This window comes from Triticum aestivum, chromosome 6D (genome assembly GCF_018294505.1).
Source record: "Triticum aestivum cultivar Chinese Spring chromosome 6D, IWGSC CS RefSeq v2.1, whole genome shotgun sequence".
Lineage (NCBI taxonomy): Eukaryota > Viridiplantae > Streptophyta > Magnoliopsida > Poales > Poaceae > Triticum > Triticum aestivum.
In genome coordinates this window covers 373,864,995-373,890,700 of record NC_057811.1, presented here as the reverse complement: position 1 = coordinate 373,890,700, position 25,706 = coordinate 373,864,995, and the positions used below count along the sequence as shown (strand labels likewise).

Genomic DNA, 25,706 nt, shown 5'->3' with positions numbered 1-25,706 from the left:
ACACATATCATTGCAATCAAAATATTTCTCCTACCTCGCCACCTCGCACAAACCCTAGTGCCACCGCTAGCTCTCGACGACGCCGGCGACGAAGCGCTTAGCTGCCATGACCTCATCGACGCCGTCCTCACGACGGTCGCGGACGTCATCTTCTTTGCCGCTGCCGTAGGTATTTTCCGTCGCCAAGTTAGGGCACGGGAGATTGAACTGCTCGGCCTCCTACTCCGCTCCGTCTAGCAGTTCTTCGTGTGGTAATTAAAACTCACCCTTTACTGCCTTTTTGATCTGATAGATTCATCCTTCTCCACCAAAAGCGGTTTCGATGCCTATCAAATGAATCTATCATGTTCTACATCTCATATCATGCCTAGTATATTCACTTATGCTCCAAAACAAGTTAGATTCCTCACTTGTACCTATTCCTGGATTCGTACAAATCTGGAACCAACTCTCACCAAATAAGTGAATGTCTTCGCGCTATGAGGTCAATGTCTTCAAACTGATTTATCTTCAAAATCTTCTGAGAATGCATATGACCTCTTCCCATTCCCTCGCATCTCTAATGCTGTCACAGGTACATGTCCGTGGGAGAATCCCTTGGTTCTCATAGTCTGCATTCATTTGCAGAATTCTTACAATGTCACATTAATTCTCCCAAAGCCAGTTCTTGTCTGACCAGTAGACGGAAGCCTTTGACAGCTTTGAAACCATTCAGTTTGAACTACATGGCCATTGAAAAGTCAGCAAGAAAGGGCGGCAGGCAGCGCCGCGGGGGCACTTTAATGGATCTGCCTGAAGATCTCTATGAGCTATACAAAACTGATCCTCAAGAGAGTTATGGCCAATGCAAAACACGAATCCAATGGATTCGAAGATATTGGGCCGAGCAATGGTTCATGTATAGATTTGTCACCAAGGAATATGCTGAAAAGAATGCCATCAAGCGTCCTTGGGGGGTATTCTCTATAGAAATCTTCAACCCAGGACCAAATCTGAAGCCATTGCTCAGGGTTTCTACCCTTGCATGGTCCGTGGACCACAGCCTACAGATGCCGACCCATCGTCTCTGTTATGGTGTCATGAAGACAATTTATTCAAGCGCAACTACAAGTTTGCCAAGGATTCTGCAGTAAAGAACAAGAAGAGTCTTGTGACACCCAAAATTTTATTTGGCCTTTTCAAAAAATTTATTTGACTTGAGGGAGGTGTTTTAAAAAAAAATTGTCTTCAAAAGAACCCTCCCTTTCAAAATATTTTTTTATGGCAAGGGTTTTATTTGGATTCACCCAAGACTTGGTTTTGGTCTTGGAGGTTCTTCCTTTTTTATTTGGACTCAAACCAAAATGCTTTTCACTTGGGAAAAATGCCTTTTGAAAATTCCTTTGAAAATGCCCTATGGCTTTTGGAATGATTCTTTGCCCCTTTCAACAAATCTCTCTTGCCATGACCTTAGTGCAAATCCACTCTCATAAACCTTTACTCATCTTTGGATCATGATTTACTTCAAATCCAGCAAGTTGGACCTCTCCATAAAAATTTTCCCCTTTATTTCTTATCAAAACAATTTCTGCCTTCTATTCTAGCTCTTGGAGATTTACAAAGGAGCTACCATTTCTGTTTTGATTTTTTCCCCCAAACCAATTTCCCTTCCTAGTCCTTTGAACCCTCAACCAAGATCCATGAAGATCCACTGGTCTTCAGTTCAAATTTTTCAAACTATACTTGCTGCAAGTTTGGACCAGATTTGCCAAATTTGATGAAATTCATTCAAATCCCACTCCAAAAATTATGAGAAAAATCAGGCAGCCTCTGGGTGCATCGAGAGTTCACCTCACCAAGTCCCAGCCCCAGGAAAAATTTTCTTCATACCAAATCATTTCGTCGAACACCTACTGGACACTGTTTCTATAAGGTTCAGTCAAATTCAGTTAACAGTGTCTGAATCACTGTCGTTTTCTTCAGTGTCTGTTGTCGATCTCGCCAGTGCCCGGCGTCGCCGTGTTTCCTGTCCCCTCCCCCTTGTCCTCTGCACCGCATGAGCGCCTGGATGCTTGCGGGCGTCGGCGACGAGCTGGAGGAGGTGCGCCGCCCCGTGACCGACGCCAGCGGCGGCTTTGCGGCCGCCAGAGAGAGGCGCAGCGCAGACGGCGCCACCCAGCGCCGCCCAAGCCACCGGAGATCGGCGCGTGGTCTTCCACTCCCCAGTGCGCGCTGCCACCCTCGTCGTGAACCGCTGGGTGCGGAGCGCGCTCTCTGCCGCCGTCGTGCCCGTGCGGCCACCCCACCGTGGACCGGCGCCATTACGCCAAGACCAACCGGGATTAGCGGGGGAACGGCATCAGTACACCTCACTGATGCTGCCTGGCCACCTAAACTCCTTGCCAAGCCGCTGCCTCGCCGTAATTGCTCGCCGGAGCAACCCCGTTCTCGGCCACCCCCTCGAGCCGCCTATAAATAGAGGCCCCGAGCTCCAGCTAGTACCCACACCACCTCTGCACTCCACCAAGACCCTGCCTAGCCACTGGAAGAGCCCCGAGGGAGTCTCCTTCCTCGACTCCGGCCGCCGCGACCCGCCACGGGATCCAGCTCGATTCGCTCCCGTGCGTGCACCTCTGCCTCCCATCTCTTGCCAGTAGCTCTCTAGTACATCCCTCCTTCTGACCCGCGCTTCAATTCGAAGTTTGCAGCACACCACCGGAGTTCCCCACCATCGCCCGAGCCGCCGTCCGCCGGAGAAAGTGTCGCCGTCGACGTGGTGCTCCCCGATGCTCGAGTCCACCACCCACCGACGTGGAAGGGCACGCTGATACTCTTGGTACACTCCGATCTCCCTGACTCGCCGTGGTTCGACGCCGGCGACCTCCGCAGCCTTCGGGCGCCGGCGACCTCCGCAGCCTTCGGGCGCCGGCGAGGGTTTTCAAACCTGACATGTGGACCCCCACACGTCAGCCTCTCTTCTTTCACCCCCAAAGCGTTTTCTGTTGGCGCCTTCGGGCAGAGTACGTTTTCTCTGTGGGCTGGCGCGTTTCTATTCGAACCGTTTTCTGTTTTCTCAGTTTAGCCCCTGGAACTTTTCTGTTTCATTACAGATGAGTCCCTGGATAGAAACCCTTATAACTTTTTATTAAAAAGCGATTTTTGAGTGATTCTTTTTCTGGCAGTCTTATAATTTTGTCTAGTTTTTTATGGGATTTATTTGGAAAATTTTTGGAACAATTTTTATGCACGCGTTGGTTTTCACGTTAGTATGCTTCTTCGCTATACCGTAGGTTCCGGAAGAGGTGACGGAGCCGCGAACTTCGCTGAGCTAGACTCCGACTTCTCCGAACCAGGCAAGCATGTTTGAACCTTTGATATGATAGATGTTTTGCATGTTTGCGTGAATGGTTGTGCGTGGCATATGAGTATCGGTGAGTATCTCGTTGCTTGTGAGGCAACTACCCGTGTGTTCCAAAGTTACTGTGATCTCTGATGAGAGATGGCCTAGTCATGTGGTGACATGAAGGGCAGTAAGGTGGTACTGTTGTAGCATGCCAGCCTTGCATCATCTGATAAATTCCGACGTTAACGTGGACGGAGTCACGTTATCGTTCTTCCCCCTTCCGTGCTACCACTTGTTTTCTGCCAGAATGCGGTTTAGTAAGTTGGTAACCTCTTTCTGTGTACACACCAAACAGAGGGGCCGGGATGATGGTTCCATGGCCCTGGATTAAAGCCAGTCATCCGGTCAGGGGGCATGGGTGTTTCCGGTTGGGACCGAGAGGGGGGCACCCCTTAGAGCGCGCGTATAGAAATTTGATCCCATGCTACGCGAGGTTGTAGCCTCCCTGTCTCAAGGTTTTTCTTGAACGTTGCCGAGGGTGATCCCTGGCTTCGGAATGTTGAATGGGTGTGTACTGGTTAGATGTGTTTCTTCCAAAACACCGTAAACGGAACTAGTCCCCGTGACTACTGAAATCCGTTGGTTGTGGTTAAAGTACAAACTCTGCAGAGTCAAATCCTTCCGAGTCATCGTATCCAAGGTCAAGTATCGTGATCAGCGTATCCATGTCTATGTCATAACCTCGTGGTATATTCTTCTTTCCGGTAAGTGAGCTTGAGTAGTAAACTTGGCTGAACGTTATTCCTGTGGATGGACTAACCCTGTTGTTTATCTCATGCCTGTTTATTCTCTCGATATGATTTAAAATTCATGAACTACTAAGTTATGAAGATAAGCCCTTTATGTGATGTCGCTCAGACGTCCGACTGTGGCATGTTTGTCTTTTACTATCAATGTAAGCCCTTTATGTGATGTCGCTCAAACGTCCGACTGTGGCATGTTTGTCTTTTACTTTCAATGTAAGCCCTTTATGTGATGTCGCTCAGACGTCCGACTGTGGCACACACTGTCTTTTAATTTCTATTATAAGCCCTTTATGTGGTGTCGCCCCGACGCCCGACTGCGGCATTATTATTCTTGCAGTTTCCTCTCGAGGAGTCATTCAGACCCTCGTTTGGCACCCAGTATTTATTTTGGGATTTCGGGAGGACTACCGCCCGACTTCTCTGTTATTTTCACATGCATTATTGTCTCTATGTCTGAACGCACTTGTTAATCTGTTCATATGCTTCATGTTCACATTTGTTATATCTTATGTCCGAACTATCTTGCGAGTACTTTCATAGTACTCACCTGGCTTGTTGATTTGGCCAGATGTTGACGAAGGTGACCTCTTGGATGAAGAGTTTGATAGTGAGTCCGACGCCTAGAGGAATCCCAGTCAGTCCTGTGCGATCCTGGATATTGGTCACGTGTAGTACATACGCTTCCGCCACCCTCAATAAACCTCCTCGAGCTTCACCCCGACGCTCGAAGAGCTGTAGTTTGCAGGAGTCATATCACCCGCTCCGCTGTGATATTTCCACCACCGTTCTTATCATGAGTTAGTAGTTATGCCACCCTATCCGCCGTCATGTTTTATCGGCGTGCATGTAATAAATTGTTGAGCAGTCCCCGCTCAACCTTGTATTATATTCAGTACTCCTGGTATTTTTCTTCTGTGACCAAGATATTGTCTATCAGTGAGAAGGAATTCTTCTTTACTGGTCCGTAAAAGGGATTGGTCTCTCAATAAGTCTTTTATTGAAAAACCGGTCGTGACAAGCTTGGTATCAGAGCCAGGCTGACTGTAGGAAGCCACTAGGTGCGATCGCTAATCGGTTATTAGCGTCTTTTGTGCTTTTTCAGCATTTTGCAAATGTAGCTAATTTTTCTGTTGGTCATCATAAATTTATGACATGACTACTCAGAATTTTTGCCTACTTTTGTAGATGGCTGGCAGCAACTGCGAGACTCGAGTGTTCACTAACGTGCCCGAGGGGTTTGTCAAACTCCTCGTCTCCATCACCAAGCTCGCGATCGGGCCAGCGACTCGTCCGGAGTTCACGCTTTACCAGCACAAACTCAGCGACGACGTGTCTATGCACCAAGCTGTGGTGCAATTCAAGGGAGGGCGTTCTGCATCTCGCCACTTCCGTTTTGTGGGAAGGGCCATGCCTACGGAGAGGCATGCCATGCAGATGGCTGCCCGTGAGGCGATAGCTCGCCTTCGGGATATCCTTCCTATGATGAAGACTCGTCGCTACCGCTACCTCCCATGCCATGTGCCATACACTTGTCACTATGCATTCGCCTGCCATCGGGGAGAGCGAGATGAAGCCATCGAGATGGTTGTGGAGTATCTCAAGGCTCTGGAAGAGTCTTTCGACAACCTCGTGGACGATCTTGTGGCTGCCCGCATGGACTTAGTCCGGGGCGGTCCTGCCAGCAGGAAGGAGCTTCTCCTCACAGCACCGCCTCTGACATTCGTCTCGTGTTCAGCCTCTTATGCACCGGCCGTTTTGGCCACTGCTTGCCGTCTGCCTACCACTGAGGAGTTCGACAGAGTCATCGCTCCTACTCCAGTCAGAGCTGCACCGCCTGCCGCACCCGCACTGCCGCCTGTCGCCCCCGCACCATCACCGCAGCGCAGTGCTACGCGCCAGGAACTGGCTAGAGAGGAGGTGGAGGTTGAATCCCCTGCACCGCTGAGTCTTGCCCTCGGCAAGGGAAAGGACATCGTCACCATCTCCGACTGAGAACGCCGAGTAGCCGCGCGTTATGTCTGCTTGTATGATGTGTTTTATCTGTACGCTAGTTTGTATTAGTGTGCTCGCTACTTTCCGGAGAGCTGTGCTAGTCTAAATAACATGTCAGGATTGTGTACGCACATCCTGAGTGTTGTATCGTGTGTTTGCTTTTCGCGTGTAAGATTTGGGTTAAGCAGTTCGTCTCCTTGCGGAATTGTTTATTTTCTTGAAAAATCTTGAGGTCTTTTAAATTTTTGCCTTTGCAAGATTTTCCTTGTGCCACATAGTTCTTCTTATGAGTTTTGCAAAATAATACCCCAGACTGGAAAAATGTCTCGTCCGTGGACTCGTTCCATGCCCAATCAGCCAGCAGAAGTTTATGGGACACAGACTAGCAACAACTTCACTCAGGGTCAGTCCAGTCAACAGGACAGCGAAGCAGCCCTGTCTCAAGTATGTCGTCTCTTCGAACAAAGCCAGCAATAGCACCAAGAGATGATGAATCACGTCATCAATATGGGAAACCACCGTGAACCCTATCAACCACATTCCAAGTTATCTGAATTACAGAAGACTCGCCCTTCAACGTTTGCTCACACCGATAGGCCGCTAGAAGCCGATGATTGGCTTCGTGACATCGAGAGGAAGCTGATTATTGCTCAGTGTTCAGATCATGAGAAGGTGTTGTATGCACCACACTACCTTACTGGAGCAGCTGCAGCATGGTGGGAAAACTTCCTACACATGCATCCCAGTGAACACAACATCACCTGGGAAGAGTTCAAGGAAGGCTTTCGTGGGGCACACATCCCCAGGAGCATCATAAAAATCAAGAAGAGAGAATTTGACGATCTCAAGCAAAGAGGCATGTCAGTGACAGAATACAACGGTCAGTTTACCCAGCTATCTCGTTATGCCTACGACGAGCACATGACAGAGAACAAGAAGATGGAAAAATTCCTGGACGGCCTGGCACCGGCGCTAAGATGCCAACTGATTGTACACACTTTCCCGGATTTTAAAACTCTGGTTGACAAGGCCATCACCTTGGAGAATGAGCGCCGTAGTCTGGAAGATATCCGTAAGCGAAAGAGGGACAAGACGACCCTTGCTCGCAACAACCAAAGCAAGGCTGAGGTTCCAAGGACAGAAGCAAGGAAATCCACGACTACTGATCTAAGGCCCGTCAGACAGTTTCATGCCAGGGACAAGGAGTTCACGTACCATCCAGGGGTCACATGCTATGCTTGTGGAGAAGAAGGGCACTATGCTAAACAGTGCCCAAAACCGAGGAACTCGGCCCCCAAGCCGAACAATGGTGGAAACAATCCAGCCCCCAAGCGCAACAATTTCAATCCCAACAACAACCACAGGAAGGGTCACCTGAACCATGTGACCAGGGAAGAAGCGCAGAATGCCCCAGACATCGTGCTCGGTACGTTCCCTGTCAACACAGTACCTGCCATGGTTTTGTTTGATTCTGGAGCTTCCCATTCGTTCATTTCGAAGAGTTTTGTTTTGCAACATGGTTTTCCGATACTTCCCTTGGAAAAATCTATGATCATCAAGTCCCCCGGAAATAAGCAAATCGCTCAGAGTTACTGCCAAGGAGTGATCATTGAATTCGAAGGACTACAGTTCCAAGCAAATCTCATCGTGTTGGAAAATAAAGGACTGGATGTCATTTTAGGGATGGACTGGTTGACCACCAACAAAGGATTCATTGACTGTTTCAATCGGACCGTGATTCTCACTCACCATCACGGCAAGACAATAAAGGTTACAGCTCAAGAAAGGCCACGGTCACGGCAACCAAAGCTAAACAAAGTGGACATTTCAGAACTGAGAAAAGTTCCAGTGGTATGCGAGTTCCCTGACGTATTTCCTGAAGAACTACCAGGCATGCCACCAGACCGAGAGATAGAGTTCAGCATCGAACTAGCACCTGGCACCGCTCCCATCTATAAGAAACCTTATAGAATAGCACCCTCAGAATTGGTGGAGTTGAAGAAGCAGATAAAGGATTTATTGGACAAAGGATTTATTCGAGCCAGCTCCTCACCATGGGGTTCGCCAGTATTATTCGCCAAGAAAAAGGATGGGACACTGAGACTGTGTATAGACTATCGAGCCCTCAATATGGTCACCATCAAAAACAAATATCCGATGCCACGGATAAATGATTTGTTTGACCAGCTCGCACAAGCCAAGGTGTTCTCAAAAATTGATTTGAGATCGGGGTATCACCAATTGAAAGTACGGACAGAAGATATCCCCAAGACAGCATTCACTTCCAGATATGGGTTATATGAGTTCACAGTGATGCCTTTTGGACTAACGAACGCCCCCGCATATTTCGTCCACCTCATGAACAAAGTGTTCATGAAATTCATGGACAAATTTGTTGTGGTGTTCATCGACTATATTCTGGTATATTCAAGGACACCAGAAGAGCATGCTGAGCATCTCAGAATTGTCTTGGGTGAATTGAGGAAACATCAGTTGTATGCCAAATTTAGCGAGTGTGAATTTTGGCTAAGACAAGTTGGTTTCCTAGGCCACATATTAAACCAAGAAGGCGTGGCCGTAGACCCAGAGAAAGTCAAAGCCATACTTGACTGGAAGCCACCCGCCAACGTGACAGATGTGCGGAGTTTCCTGGGAATAGCCGGATATTACAGAAGATTTATTGAAGGATTCTCCACTGTGGCAAAACCAATAACACAGTTGCTCAAGAAAGACAAGAAATTTGTATGGACGGAAGCATGCGAGAAAAGCTTCCAAGAACTCAAGAAGAAACTAACAACCGCACCGGTCTTAACTGTGCCAGACATACACAAGAGTTTTGAAGTGTATTGTGACGCGTCCCGAAAGGGTCTCGGGTGTGTACTAATGCAGGATGGCAAAGTTGTCGCGTATGCCTCCAGGCAGCTGCGAAAACATGAGGAAAATTACCCAACACATGACTTGGAGCTAGCAGCAGTCATACATGCACTCAAGGAGTGGAGGCACTTTTTGTTGGGAAATCGCTGTGAAATATATACGGACCATAAGAGCCTTAAATATATTTTCACTCAACCAGAGCTAAACTTATGCCAACGACGCTGGTTGGAATTGGTCAAGGACTATGATGTCGGTATTCACTACCATCCAGGGAAAGCAAATGTAGTGGCCGATGCCCTTAGTCGAAACCCCAGCCCGGACAACGACGGTCCACAAAACTTGAGGCCTGAGTTTCAGCAAGAGTTCGCTAGGCTCAACATGGTGTTAGTCTCTGAGGGCACCATATCAAATCTGGAGATACAACCCACCCTAGTGAAACAAATTAAGAAGGCTCAACAGGGACATCCCAGCATCGAAGGTATAAGAAAGAAAATGAACCTTGGTAAGGCTTCAGAGTTCGTCACAGACAGTGAAGGAATATTATGGTACGGAGACAGACTTTGCGTACCTAACATTGAGGAACTCAAGCAACAAATCCTAACCGAAAGCCACACCGCTCCATACTCGATCCACCCTGGAGGAACCAAAATGTACAAGGACATTCAGGAAAGATTTTGGTGGCACCGAATGAAATGGGATATAGCCACATATATTGCTTGTTGCGATTCATGTCAGTGCATCAAGGCCGAGCATCAAAAGCCAGCAGGGCTACTCCAGCCAAACAGGATACCGGAATGGAAATGGGATGAAATAGGAATGGACTTCATCGTCGGACTACCTCGATCACAACGCGGAAATGACGCCATATGGGTCATCACAGACCGACTAACCAAGGTTGCTCATTTCATTCCCGTGAAGACTACCTACTCCACACAAAGGCTGGCCAAGCTTTATCTCTCACGTGTAGTTTGTTTGCATGGAGTCCCAAAGACAATAATATCCGACCGAGGCACACAATTTGTCTCCAAATTTTGGGATCACCTGCAACAAGCTCTGGGCACGCAGCTAGCTTTCAGTACAGCGTACCACCCTCAGACTGATGGACAAACGGAACGTGTGAACCAAATAATAGAGGACATGCTGAGAGCCTGTGTGCTCACCTATGGATCCAGTTGGGAGGAAAGTTTGCCATATGCCGAGTTTCCCTACAACAACAGTTACCAAGCCAGCTTACAAATGGCACCCTTTGAAGCATTGTACGGACGGAGATGCCGTACCCCACTGAATTGGTCAGAAACAGGTGACAGTCGTATCTTCGGCCCAGACATGCTCAAGGAGGCCGAGGAGAAAGTTAAACAGATCAGGGACAGACTCAAGACAGCACAGAGCCGACAAAAGAGCTACTACGATCAAAAACATCATGAGGTCAGCTTTGAACCCGGTGATTCCGTATACCTACGAGTGTCTCCTATGAGGGGCCTGCAACAGTTCAAAATTAAGGGGAAGCTAGCCCCGAGATTTATTGGACCATTCTGTATAATTGCACGAAGAGGCACGGTAGCCTACCAGCTAGACCTACCCAAGGAGCTGTCAGACGTCCATGACGTATTCCACGTCTCGCAATTAAGAAAATGTGTGAACAGCCCGGAAAAGCATGTATCCCATGAGAGCATTGATGTGCAACCAGCTCTCACCTACAGAGAATGGCCAGTAAAGATATTGGAAGAGTCTGAAAGGAGGACCCGACGGAAAACAACAAAAAATTTCAGAGTTCAGTGGAGCAACCACACTAAGGATGAAGCTACATGGGAAAGGGGAGATTTTCTCCAGGCAGAATATCCATATCTATTCGAGGATCAGCTGAAATCTCGAGGACGAGATTTTTCCTAAGGGGGTAGGTGTTGTGAAACCCAAAATTTTATTTGGCCTTTTCAAAAAAATTATTTGAATTGAGGGAGGTGTTTTAAAAAAAATTTGTCTTCAAAAGAACCCTCCCTTTCAAAATATTTTTTTTATGGCAAGGGTTTTATTTGGATTCACCCAAGACTTGGTTTTGGTCTTGGAGGTTCTTCCTTTTTTATTTGGACTCAAACCAAAATGCTTTTCACTTGGGAAAAATGCCTTTTGAAAATTCCTTTGAAAATGCCCTATGGCTTTTGGAATGATTCTTTGCCCCTTTCAACAAATCTCTCTTGCCATGACCTTAGTGCAAATCCACTCTCATAAACCTTTCCTCATCTTTGGATCATGATTTACTTCAAATCCAGCAAGTTGGACCTCTCCATAAAAAATTTCCCCTTTATTTCTTATCAAAACAATTTCTGCCTTCTATTCTAGCTCTTGGAGATTTACAAAGGAGCTACCATTTCTGTTTTGATTTTTGCCCCCAAACCAATTTCCCTTCCTAGTCCTTTGAACCCTCAACCAAGATCCATGAAGATCCACTGGTCTTCAGTTCAAATTTTTCAAACTATACTTGCTGCAAGTTTGGACCAGATTTGCCAAATTTGATGAAATTCATTCAAATCCCTCTGCAAAAATTCTGAGAAAAATCAGGCAGCCTCTGGGTGCATTGAGAGGTCACCTCACCAAGTCCCAGCCCCAGGAAAATTTTTCTTCATACCAAATCATTTCGTCGAACACCTACTGGACACTGTTTCTATAAGGTTCAGTCAAATTCAGTTAACAGTGTCTGAATCACTGTCGTTTTCTTCAGTGTGTGTTGTCGATCTCGCCAGTGCCTGGCGTCGCCGTGTTTCCTGTGCCCTCCCCCTTGTCCTCTGCACCGCACGAGCGCCTGGATGCTTGCGGGCGTCGGCGACGAGCTGGAGGAGGTGCGCCGCCCCGTGACCGACGCCAGCGGCGGCTTTGCGGCCGCCCGAGAGAGGCGCAGCGCAGACGGCGCCACCCAGCGCCGCCCAAGCCACCGGAGATCGGCGCGTGGTCTTCCACTCCCCAGTGCGCGCTGCCACCCTCGTCGTGAACCGCTGGGTGCGGAGCGCGCTCTCTGCCGCCGCCATGCCCGTGCGGCCACCCCACCGTGGACCGGCGCCATTACGCCAAGACCGACCAGGATTAGCGGGGGAACGGCATCAGTACACCTCACTGATGCTGCCTGGCCACCTAAACTCCTTGCCAAGCCGCTGCCTCGCCGTAATTGCTCGCCGGGGGGGAGGCGGCCGGCCAAGGAGGAGGGCGCGCAAAGGGGGGAGTCCTACTCCCACCGGGAGTAGGACTCCTCCTTTCCTTGTTGGAGTAGGAGAGAAGGAAAGAGGGGGAGAGGGAGAAGGAAAAGCGGGCTGCACCCCTTGTCCAATTCGGACCAGAGGGGGGGGTGCGCACCTCCTTCCTTTTGGCCTCTCTCCTCTATTCCCGTATGGCCCAATAAGGCCCAATACTTCTCCCCGGCGAATTCCCGTAACTCTCCGGTACTGCGATAAATACCTGAATCACTCGGAACCTTTCCAAAGTCCGAATATAGTCGTCCAATATATCGATCTTTACGTCTCAGCCATTTCGAGACTCCTCGTCATGTCCCTGATCTCATCCTGGACTCCGAACTACCTTCGGTACATCAAAATACATAAACTCATAATATAACCGTCATCGAACTTTAAGCATGCGGACCCTACGGGTTTGAGAACTATGTAGACATGACCGAGACATGTTTCCGGTCAATAACCAATAGCGGCACCTGGATACTCATATTGGCTCCCACATATTCTACGAAGATCTTTATCGGTCAGACCGCATAACAAAATACGTTGTTCCCTTTTTCATCGGTATGTTACTTGCCCGAGATTCGATCGTCGGTATCTCAATACCTAGTTCAATCTCGTTACCGGCAAGTCTCTTTACTCGTTTCGTAATACATCATCCCGCAACAAACTCATTAGTTGCAATGCTTGCAAGGCTTAAGTGATGTGCATTACCGAGAGGGCTCAGAGATATCTCTCCGACAATCGGAGTGACAAATCCTAATCTCGAAATACGCCAACCCAACAAGTACCTTCGGAGACACCTGTAGAGCACCTTTATAATCACCCAGTTACGTTGTGACGTTTGGTAGCACACAAAGTGTTCCTCCGGTAAACGGGAGTTGCATAACCTCATAGTCATAGGAACATGTATAAGTCATGAAGAAAGCAATAGCAACATACTAAACGATCGAGTGCTAAGCTAACGGAATGGGCCAAGTCAATCACATCATTCTCCTAATGATGTGATCCCGTTAATCAAATGACAACCCATGTCAATGGCTAGGAAACTTAACCATCTTTGATCAACGTGCTAGTCAAGTAGAGGCATACTAGTGACACTCTGTTTGTCTATGTATTCACACATGTATTATGTTTCCGGTTAATACAATTCTAGCATGAATAATAAACATTTATCATGATATAAGGAAATAAATAATAACTTTATTATTGCCTCTAGGGCATATTTCCTTCAGTCTCCCACTTGCACTAGAGTTAATAATCTAGTTCACATCGCCATGTGATTTAACATCAATAGTTCACATCACCATGTGATTAACACTTATAGTTCACATCGTCATGTGACCAACACCCAAAGGGTTTACTAGAGTCAATAATCTAGTTCACATTGCTATGTGATTAACACCCAAAGAGTTTTAAGGTGTGATCGTGTTTTGCTTGTGAGATAAGTTTAGTCAACGGGTCTGTCACATTCAGATCCATAAGTATTTTGCAAATTTCTATGTCTACAATGCTCTGCACGGAGCTACTCTAGCTAATTGCTCCCACTTTCAATATGTAACTAGATCGAGACTTAGAGTCATCCAGATCTGTGTCAAAACTTGCATCGATGTAACTCTTTACGACGAACCTTTTGTCACCTCCATAACCGAGAAATATTTCCTTATTTCACTAAGGATAATTTTGACCGATGTCCAGTGATCTACTCCTAGATCACTATTGTACCCTCTTGCCAAAATCATGGTGAGGTACACAATAGGTCTGCTACACAGCATAGCATACTTTATAGAACCTGAGGCTTAGGGAATGACTTTCATTCTCTTTCTATCTTCTGCCGTGGTCGGGCTTTGAGTCTTACTCAATTACACACCTTGTAACACAGGCAAGAAACTCTTTCTTTGACTGTTCCATTTTGAACTACTTCAAAATCTTGTCAAGGTATGTATTCATTGAAAAAACTCATCAAGCGTCTTGATCTATCTCTATAGATCTTGATGCTCAATATGTAAGCAGCTTCACCGAGGTCCTTCTTTGAAAAACTCCTTTCAAATACTCCTTTATGCTTTGCAGAATAATTCTACATTATTTCCGATCAACAATATGTCATTCACATATACTTATCAGAAATGTTCTAGTGCTCCCACTCACTTTCTTGTAAATACAGGCTTCACCGCAAGTCTGTATAAAACTATATGCTTTGATCAACTTATCAAAGCGTATATTCCAACTCCGAGATGCTTGCACCCGTCCATAGATGGATCGCTGGAGCTTGCATATTTTGTTAGCACCTTTAGGATGGACAAAACCTTCTGGTTGCATCATATACAACTCTTCTTTAATAAATCCATTAAGGAATGCAGTTTTGTTTATCCATTTGCCAGATTTCATAAAATGCGGCAGTTGCTAACATGATTCAGACAGACTTAAGCATAGATACGAGTGAGTAACTCTCATCGTAGTCAACTCCTTGAACTTGCCGAAAACCTTTTGCGACAATTCTAGCTTTGTAGATAGTAACACTACTATCAGCGTCCGTCTTCCTCTTCAAGATCCATTTAATCTCAATGGCTCACCGATCATTGGGCAAGTCAATCAAAGTCCATACTTTGTTCTCATACATGGATCTCATCTCATATTTCATGGCCTCAAGCCATTTCGCGGAATCTGGGCTCATCATCGCTTCCTCATAGTTCGTAGGTTCGTCATGGTCAAGTAACATGACCTCCAGAACAGGATTACGGTACCACTCTGGTGCAGATCTCACTCTGGTTTACCTACGAGGTTCGGTAGTAACTTGATCTGAAGTTACATGATCATCATGATTAGCTTCCTCACTAATTGGTGTAGGTGTCGCAGAAACCGGTTTCTGCGATGAACTACTTTCCAATAAGGGAGCAGGTACAGTTACCTCATCAAGTTCTACTTTCCTCCCACTCAGTTCTTTCGAGAGAAACTCCTTCTCCAGAAAAATTCCGAATTTAGCAACAAAAGTTTTGCCTTCGAATCTGTGATAGAAGGTGTACCCAATAGTCTCCTTTGGGTATCCTATGAAGACACATTTCTTCGATTTGGGTTCGAGCTTATCAGGTTGAAGCTTTTTCACATAAGCATCGCAGCCCCAAACTTTAAGAAACGACAACTTTGGTTTCTTGCCAAACCACAGTTCATAAGGCGTCGTCTCAACGGATTTTGATGGTGCCCTATTTAACGTGAATGCGGCCGTCTCTAAAGCATAACCCCAAAACGATAGCGGTAAATCAGTAAGAGACATCATAGATCGCACCATATCTAGTAGAGTACGATTACGACGTTTGGACACACCATTACGCTGTGGTGTTCCGGGTGGCGTGAGTTGCGAAACTATTCCGCATTGTTTCAAATGAAGACCAAACTCATAACTCAAATATTCTCCTCCACGATCAGATCGTAGAAACTTTATTTTCTTGTTACGATGATTTTCAACTTCACTCTGAAATTCTTTGAACTTTTCAAATGTTTCAGACTTATGTTTCATTAAGTAGATATACCCATATATGCTCAAATCACCTGTGAAGGTGAGAAAATAACGATATCCGCCATGAGCCTCAATATTCATCGGACGACATACATCTGTATGTATGATTTCCAACAAATCTGTTGCTCTCTCCATAGTTCCGGAGAACGGCGTTTTAGTCATCTTGCCCATGAGGCACGGTTCGCAAGTACCAAGTGATTCATAATCAAGTGGTTCCAAAAGTCCATCAGTATGGAATTTCTTCATGCGCTTTACACCGATATGACCTAAACGGCACTGCCACAAATAAGTTGCACTATTATTGTTAACTTTGCATCTTTTGGCTTCAATATTATGAATATGTGTATCACTACGATCGAGATCCAACAAACCATTTTCGTTGGTGTGTATGACCATAGAAGGTTTTATTCATGTAAACAGAACAACAATTGTTCTCTAACTTAAATGAATAACCGTATTGCAATAAACATGATCAAATCATATTCATGCTCAACGCAAACACCAAATAACACTTATTTAGGTTCAACACTAATCCCGAAAGTATAGGGAGTGTGCGATGATGATCATATCAATCTTGGAACCGCTTCCAACACACATCGTCACTTCACGCTTAACTAGTCTCTGTTCATTCTGCAACTCCCGTTTCGAGTTACTAATCTTAGCAACTGAACTAGTATCAAATACTGAGGGGTTGCTATAATAACTAGTACACATCAATAACATGTATATCAAATATACCTTTGTTCACTTTGCCATCCTTCTTATCCGCCAAATACTTGGGGTGGTTCCGCTTCTAGTGACCAGTCCCTTTGTAGTAGAAGCACTTAGTCTCAGGCTTAGGTCCAGACTTGGGCTTCTTCACTTGAGCAGCAACTTGCTTGCCGTTCTTCTTGAAGTTCCCCTTCTTCCCTTTGCCCTTTTCCTTGAAACTAGTGGTCTTGTCAACCATCAACACTTGATGTTTTTTCTTTATTTCTACCTTCATCGATTTCATCATCATGAAAAGCTTGGGAATCATTTTCGTCATCCCTTGCATACTATAGTTCATCACGAAGTTCTACTAACTTGGTGATGGTGACTAGAGAATTCTTTCAATCACTATTTTATCTAGAAGATTAACTCCCACTTGATTCAAGCGATTGTAGTACCCAGACAATCTGAGCACATGCTCACTGCTTGAGCTATTCTCCTCCATCTTTTAGCTATAGAACTTGTTGGAGACTTCATATCTCTCAACTCGGGTATTTGCTTGAAATATTAACTTCAACTCCTGGAACATCTCATATGGTCCATGACGTTCAAAACGTCTTTGAAGTCCCGATTCTAAGCCGTTAAGCATGGTGCACTAAACTATCAAGTAGTCATCATATTGAGCTAGCCAAACGTTCATAACGTCTGCATCTGCTCCTGCAATAGGTCTGTCACCTAGCGGTGCATCAAGGACATAATTCTTCTGTGCAGCAATGAGGATAATCCTTAGATCACGGATCCAATCCGCATCATTGCTACTAACATCTTTCAACATAATTTGCAAAATACTATCAGGACTAAGTTCATGATAAATTTAAGTTCAATTAATCATATTACTTAAGAACTCCCACTTAGATAGACATCCCTCTAATCTTCTAAGTGATCACGTGATCCATATCAACTAAACCATGTCCGATCATCACGTGAGATGGAGTAGTTTCAATGGGAACATCACTATGTTGATCATATCTACTATATGATTCACGCTCGACCTTTCGGTCTCAGTGTTCCGAGGCCATATCTGTTATATGCTAGGCTCGTCAAGTTTAACCTGAGTATTCCGCGTGTGCAACTGTTTTGCACCCGTTGTATTTGAACGTAGAGCCTATCACACCCGATCATCACGTGGTGTCTCAGCACGAAGAACTTTCGCAACGGTGCATACTCAGGGAGAACACTTATACCTTGATAATTTAGTGAGGGATCATCTTATAATGCTACCGTCAATCAAAGCAAGATAAGATGCATAAAAGATAAACATCACATGCAATCAATATAAGTGATATGATATGGCCATCATCATCTTGTGCTTGTGATCTCCATCTCCGAAGCACCGTCATGATCACCATCGTCACCGGCGCGACACCTTGATCTTCATCGTAGCATCATTGTCGTCTCGCCAATCTTATGCTTCTACGACTATCGCTACTGCTTAGTGATAAAGTAAAGCATTATAGGGCGATTGCATTGCATACAATAAAGCGACAACCATATGGCTCCTGCCAGTTGTCGATAACTCGGTTACAAAACATGATCATCTCATACAATAAAATTTAGCATCATGTCTTGACCATATCACATCATAACATGCCCTACAAAAACAAGTTAGACGTCCTCTACTTTGTTGTTGCAAATTTTACGTGGCTGCTACGGGCTGAGCAAGAACCGTTCTTACCTACACATCAAAACCACAACGATAGTTTGTCAAGTTGGTGATGTTTTAACCTTCGCAAGGACCGGGCGTAGCCACACTCCGTTCAAGTAAAGTTGGAGAAACTGACACCCGCTAGTCACCTGTGTGCATAGCACGTTGGTAGAACCAGTCTCGCGTAAGCGTACGCGTAATGTCGGCCCGGGCCGCTTCATCCAACAATACCGTCGAACCAAAGTATGACATGCTGGTAAGCAGTATGACTTATATCGCCGACAACTCACTTGTCTTCTACTCGTGCATATAACATCAACGCATAAAACCAGGCTCGGATGCCACTGCTGGGGAACGTGGTAATTTCAAAAAAATTCCTACGCACACACAGGATCATGGTGAGGCATGGCAATGAGAGGGGAGAGTGTTGTCCACGTACCCTCGTAGACCGAAAGCGGAAGCGTTAGCACAACACGGTTGATGTAGTCGTATGTCTTCACGATCCGACCGATCAAGTACCGAACGCACGGCACCTCCGAGTTCAGCACACGTTCAGCCCGATGATGTCCCTCGAACTCCAATCCAGCCGAGCTTTGAGGAAGAGTTCCGTCAGCACGACGGCGTGGTGACGATGATGATGTTCTACCGACGCAGGGCTTCGCCTAAGCACCGCTACGATATGACCGAGGTGGATTATGATGGAGGGGGGCACCGCACATGGCTAAGAGATCCAAGGGATCAATTGTTGTGTCAATGGGGTGCCCCCTGCCCCCGTATATAAAGGAGCAAGGGGGGAGGCGGCTGGCCAAGGAGGAGGGCACGCCAAGGGGGGAGTCCTACTCCCACCGGGAGTAGGACTCCTCCTTTCCTTGTTGGAGTAGGAGAGAAGGAAAGAGGGGGAGAGGGAGGAGGAAAAGGGGGCTGCACCCCTTGTCCAATTCGGACCAGAGGGGGGGTGCGCGCCTCCTTCCTTTTGGCCTCTCTCCTCTATTCCCGTATGGCCCAATAAGGCCCAATACTTCTCCCCGGCGAATTCCCGTAACTCTCCGGTACTCCGATAAATACCCGAATCACTCGGAACCTTTCCGAAGTCCGAATATAGTCGTCCAATATATCGATCTTTACGTCTCGGCCATTTCGAGACTCCTCGTCATGTCCCCGATCTCATCCGGGACTCTGAACTACCTTCGGTACATCAAAACACATAAACTCATAATATAACCGTCATCGAACTTTAAGCGTGCGGACCCTACGGGTTCCAGAACTATGTAGACATGACCGAGACACGTCTCCGGTCAATAACCAATAGCGGAACCTGGATACTCATATTGGCTCCCACATATTCTACGAAGATCTTTATCGGTCAGACCGCATAACAACATACGTTGTTCCCTTTGTCATCGGTATGTTACTTGCCCGAGATTCGATCGTCGGTATCTCAATACCTAGTTCAATCTCGTTACCGGCAAGTCTCTTTACTCGTTTCGTAATACATCATCCCGCAACAAACTCATTAGTTGCAATGTTTGCAAGGCTTAAGTGATGTGCATTACTGAGAGGGCCCAGAGATACCTCTGCGACAATCGGAGTGACAAATCCTAATCTCGAAATACGCCAACCCAACAAGTACCTTCGGAGACACCTCTAGAGAACCTTTATAATCACCCAGTTACGTTGTGACGTTTGGTAGCACACAAAGTGTTCCTCCGGTAAACGGGAGTTGCATAATCTCATAGTCATAGGAACATGTATAAGTCCTGAAGAAAGCAATAACAACATACTAAACGATCGAGTGCTAAGCTAACGGAGTGGGCCAAGTCAATCACATCATTCTCCTAATGATGTGATCCCGTTAATCAAATGACAACCCATGTCAATGGCTAGGAAACTTAACCATCTTTGATCAACGAGCTAGTCAAGTAGAGGCATACTAGTGACACTCTGTTTGTCTATGTATTCACACATGTATTATGTTTCCGGTTAATACAATTCTAGCATTAATAATAAACATTTATCATGATATAAGGAAATAAATAATAACTTTATTATTGCCTCTAGGGCATATTTCCTTCAGTAACACTTAAACTCGATGGTCGTCTGCTACTTTGTGATGCGACGATAAATTCCACATGAAGTCATTTCGCAGACGTCCATTTTTCATTATGCATGTCTTTATCTTCATTATATCTTTTATGTGCATGATGAATTGTCTTCATAAGTTGAAGAGGATCTCCACAAGTAAAACCTGCCATGTGCATTTGCATTCAAAAGCAAACTACTTATATGCACATCTTCACGGGGGAGCCTTTTCTACTTACGAAGACAATGCCCCAATCCTTAAACTTTCACATACTTTTATCCCCGTTGAAAACTTCAACCTGTTTGTCATCAATCACCAAAAAGGGGCAGATTGTAAGTGCATCTAGTGCCACCCCTAGTTGGTTTTGGAGTATTGACGACAAACTTGGTTGAGGGACTAATGTGTTTGTGAGAATTGCAGGATAACACAGGTAGTAGTCCCTCATTGATTCGGTTTACCTACCAGAGATGACCCCTAAAAATGTGTGAAGACATTGAAGACAATGGTGGTCTGTGAAGATATTCACAACGAAGACTATGACATGAGAAGACATTGCATGAAGACTATGGAGTGCGAAGACATAGTTGTTTCGTAGTTTCCTTTTCTTCTTTGTTGAGTCATAGGAACCACCGCACTGTTAAGTGGGGTCCAAGTGAACAAAGTCAGAGTGACTGATGTGATGCTCAACCAAATCCTATTTCTTTGAGCGAAGACAATGAGAGCAACTCTTATCCAGAGTTGGACAAGTCAGCTTTACTTGTAGCCCAGGTCAAGCTGTCGCGTGTGTTTGAAATCTGACCGTTGGACACGTGTCAGTTCGTTAGTGACCCAGGGTCATTTCAGAAAAATCAGGTCGGGTTGACTCCTGGCTATAAATAGCCCACCCCCTACACCATAAATTAGCGGCTGCTCAGAGTTAGTGCACGGCTTTTGTCGTTTGAGAGCAACCCACCTCCGACGCATTTGAGAGAGAGATCCTTGCGAGGACAAAGCCCAAACCACCCAGAGCCCAAAGAGTGTTTGGCATCATTGAAGTCTTTCTGTCCGCGTGATCTGAAGACTTGTTACACTTGAGGACTGTGAATCCTCTAGCCGGTTAGGCGTCGCGTTCTGAGCATCCAAGAGTCATTGTGGACTGCCGGTGAACGAAGTCTGTGAAGGTTCGGAAGTCTACCTTGAAGACTTACCAGAGTGATTGGGTGAGGACTAAGTGTCCTTAGCTCCAGGGCAATAAGGTGAAGACGCGGTCTTCTGAGTTAAATCTCAGCCTCCCTAACCAGACGTACAGTTGTCACAGCAACTGGAACTGGTCCAACAAATCTCTGTCCTCACCAAGCAACTGGTTCTATCTCTTACCTCTCATTACTTACTGTTTATCTTCGTGAAGTCATTGCCTGCTTGCTTGATCTGATTGACTTCACTGTGTGACGACTATTGTTGTTTGGCTTCATACTATCTTCCATTCTGATCCATACTACCTAGCTGCTGATAGTCTTCGTCCTTTCACTTCATTGCTTACTTGACTATGGCTTGTCCAGTGTAGTCTACCTTCCGCTGCATATCCATAGGTTCATTTCTATCGTTTGTCTTCAAAGCCCCCGTGTTTTGAAGACTTTCATAAAAATCGCCTATTCACCCCCCCCCCTCTAGTCGATAACTAGCACTTTCAAGAGGAATGGTAGGGTTTTTGGTAGGAACAACATGTGTAATGAACTAGATACGGCCAGGAACATTCTCAGGGAACGCCAATTATGGGATTTAGCGAGAGGGAGTGGAGTGCTACACTTTTGTGAGTAGTCGCTTAGGAGCTGGTCAAGGAGGATGTAGGCACGCCTTTTGGTGATGCTTGCGGTTTGTAATAGCTTGTAAATATTTTTCTGCCCTTCTATAAAGCTAAGGCACGCCTTTCGCGTGCTCTAAAAAAACTGTTGGATGAACTACAAATTCCGTGGACATCTTCAGAAATGACGCGTAAGAGTCTAGTACGTAATCCCCACTATGCAACCATGCGCGCTAGCCTAAAATGGCAGTGCTTGTTTAGTTTAGTATAGCTACAGAGATGAAGTCATTAGATACAGAGATGAAGTACAATGGTAGCTAGAGATGAAGTCAATTGTCAGATTCAGAAGAGGTAAGAAGCACAAACTCTGATGTGCAGGCACATCGTCAGATCCAACAGATTCACAATGAGTACTATACATTATATACGAGGAACATTGCACTTGGCGCAATATGATAAAAGGGGAGATTTGACAAAAAGCAACAGCCTTGGTATCTTTTCCAATTAATTAAGGGAAGAGTAAGAACTACACTAGGCGAGTCATCTTCTTTAGAACTACACTAGACAATCAGGCACGAAGTGTTCGAATTGGCTGACATTGTCTGTTTTCAGTTAACGTCCTGGTTACTAGTATCAATCTGGATAAAGAAAACTCGTGCCTCGTTATCAGCCTCATAAGAGCATCTCCAACAAACGCGCGGTTGCGCGGCGCGCTATTTTTTTTACAGCGCTAAAATAGCGTTTTCACGCGCGGAGATGTTGTTTGCTTTTTTAGGCGTTGCAAAATTTAGCGCGCCGATGTAACGCCAGCAGGCGCTAGAAAATTCAGCACGCACGACCTGCCGGTGCTTGGAAAAAAATGAAACAACACATACGAAAAAATACGAAACAACACATAGTTCAAATTCATAGCACACCAGCCCAAGATCGACTCGCCCCAGCCCAAGATCGCACACACCAGTGACTTCAAGTTCCTCGACAAGGCGGCCATCGTCACGCAGTTGGGCATGGAGGAGAGGCTGGAGGCAGCGACCTCGTGGAAGCTGTGCACCGTGACTCAGGTGGAGGAGGTCAAGATCCTCCTCCGCCTGCTGCCCGTAAGGATCACCATCGTCATCGTATCATCGGCCTTCTCGCAGATGAACACCACGTTCGTGCAGCAGGGCAGCGCCATGGAAATGACCATCCTGTCGGTGCCAGTGCCCGCGGCGTCGCTGGCCTCCCTCGAGGTGATCTGCGTCATGACATGGTGAAGGAAATATGCCCTAGAGGCAATAATAAAGTTATTACTTTATTTCCTTATATCATGATAAATGTTTATTATTCATGCTAGAATGTATTAACCGGAAACTTAGTACATGTGTGAATACATAGACAAAACAAAGTGCCCCTAGTATGCCTCTACTAGACTAGCTTGTTTATCAAAGATGGTTATGTTTCCTGACCATAGACATGTGTTGTCATTTGATGAACGGGATCACATCATTAGAGAATGATGTGATGGACAAGACCCATCTGTTAGCTTGGCATAATGATCGTATAGTTTTATTGCTATTGCTTTCTTCATGACTTATACATGTTCGTACGACTATGAGATTATGCAACTCCCGAATACCGGAGGAACACTTTGTGTGCTATCAAACATCACAACGTAACTGGGTGATTATAAAGATGCTCTACAGGTGTCTCCGATGGTGTTTGTTCAGTTGGCATAGATCGAGATTAAGATTTGTCACTCCGATTGTCGGAGAGGTATCTCTGGGCCCTCTCGGTAACGCACATCACTATAAGCCTTGCAAGCAATGTGACTAATGAGTTAGTTACGGGATGATGCATTACGGAACGAGTAAGGAGACTTGTCAGTAACGAGATTGAACTAGGTATTGAGATACCGACGATCGAATCTCGGGCAAGTAACATACCGATGACAAAGGGAACAACGTATGTTGTTATGCGGTTTGACCGATAAAGATCTTCATAGAATATGTAGGAGCCAATATGAGCATCCAGGTTCTGCTATTGGCTATTGATCGGAGATGTGTCTCGATCATGTCTACATAGTTCTCGAACCCGTAGGGTCCGCACGCTTAACGTTCGATGATGATTTGTATTATGAGTTATGTGTTTTGATGTACCAAAGATAGTTCGGAGTCCCGGATATGATCATGGACATGACGAGGAGTCTCCAAATGGTTGATACATAAAGATCGATATATTGGACGACTATGTTTGGACATCGGAAAGGTTTCGAGAGAGTTCGGGCATATACCGGAGTACCAGGAGGTTACCGGAATCCCCTAGGAAGTATATGGGCCCTAATGGGCTTTAGTGGAGAGAGAGAGGGGCAGCCAGGGCACGCCGCGCGCCCCCTCCTCGTCTGGTCTGAATTGGACTAGGAAGGGGGGGCAGCGCCCCCTTTCCTTCCTCCCTCTCTCCCCCTTACTTCTCTCCTAGTCCAACTAGGGAAGGGGGAGTCCCCGGTGGGAGTAGGACTCCTCCAGGGCGCGCCATAGAGGGTCGGCCCTCCCCCCTCCTCCACTCCTTTATATACGGGGGAGGGGGGCACCCCACAGACACACAAGTTGATCATTGATCTCTTAGCCGTGTGCGGTGCCCCCCTCCACCATAATCCACATCGGTCACATCGTTGCCGTGCTTAGGCGAAGCCCTGCACCGGTAGCTTCATCATCATGCCGTCGTGCTGATGAAGCTCTCCCTCGACACTCAGCTGGATCGAGAGCTCGTGGGACGTCACCGAGCCGAACGTGTGCAGATCGTGGAGGTGCCGTACTTTCAGTACTAGGATCGGCCGGATCGTGAAAATGTACGACTACATCAACCGTGTTGTCATAACGCTTCCGCTTTCGGTCTGCGAGGGTACGTAAACATCACTCTCCTCTCTCGTTGCTATGCATCACATAGATCTTGCGTCATCGTCGGAATTTTTTTGAAATTACTGCGTTCCCCGACACATGGGTGATCCTCTACAACAAGGTGATCGTGCCGGCGTTGAGGAGCTTCTCACTAGTGCAGAACTGGGAGATAGCACCGGTTCGTAAGGGCCTTTAGTGCCGGTTCTGTAACAGGCACTAAAGGGTGGGGACTAAAGGTCCCCCCTTTAGTACCGGTTCGACACGAACCGCCGCTAAAGTGCCACCACGTGGCACGAGCCAGGGCCGGGTGCGGGGAGACCTTTAGTACCGGTTGGTAACACCAACCAGTACTGAAGGTTTGGGGGGTTTTGGTTTTATTTTTTATTTTTCCTTTAATTTTGTGTATTCAATTTAATTTAGAGATTGTTTTTACATTATAATGAGTTGTTAAATCATTAGGTGAAAGTACCGCAGATTAGTTTCAACTAGATGCATGGATCCTAGCTAGCTAAGTGATCAAGTATATGCCATATCCATATTACTTGATCACTTAGGACGTCCTAAGTGATCAAGTAATATGGATATGGCATATACCTGATCACTTAGCTAGGGTCCATCTAGTTGAAACTAATCTGCAGTTTCTTTCATAAATGATAACTCATCATCATCATATTAATATAAAAACTCTTGCATCATATCATCACCAACAACAGTACTAGCTAGCTACTAATCACATAGTCATCATTACCACTATTTAATCATTATATTCATTACCGCTATCTAATCACCACCAACACTAGCTTAAAGAAGAAACATTCACTTGTACGTACCAGAAGCAAAGATATCATCGAG

The 25,706-nt window shown here is 46.0% G+C and overlaps 1 protein-coding gene across 1 annotated transcript in view; it reads left to right on the top strand.

Moving 5' to 3' along the window:
* LOC123142616 (protein NRT1/ PTR FAMILY 8.3-like) overlaps positions 1-25,706 on the top strand; it is a 125,044-nt gene that overhangs the window by 69,649 nt on the left and 29,689 nt on the right. Inside the window, exons 4-5 of the mRNA XM_044561451.1 lie at positions 22,902-23,227; positions 24,954-24,989. Of these exons, the coding sequence (XP_044417386.1) occupies positions 22,902-23,227; positions 24,954-24,989 (362 nt within the window). The remainder of the gene's footprint in view (positions 1-22,901; positions 23,228-24,953; positions 24,990-25,706) is intronic.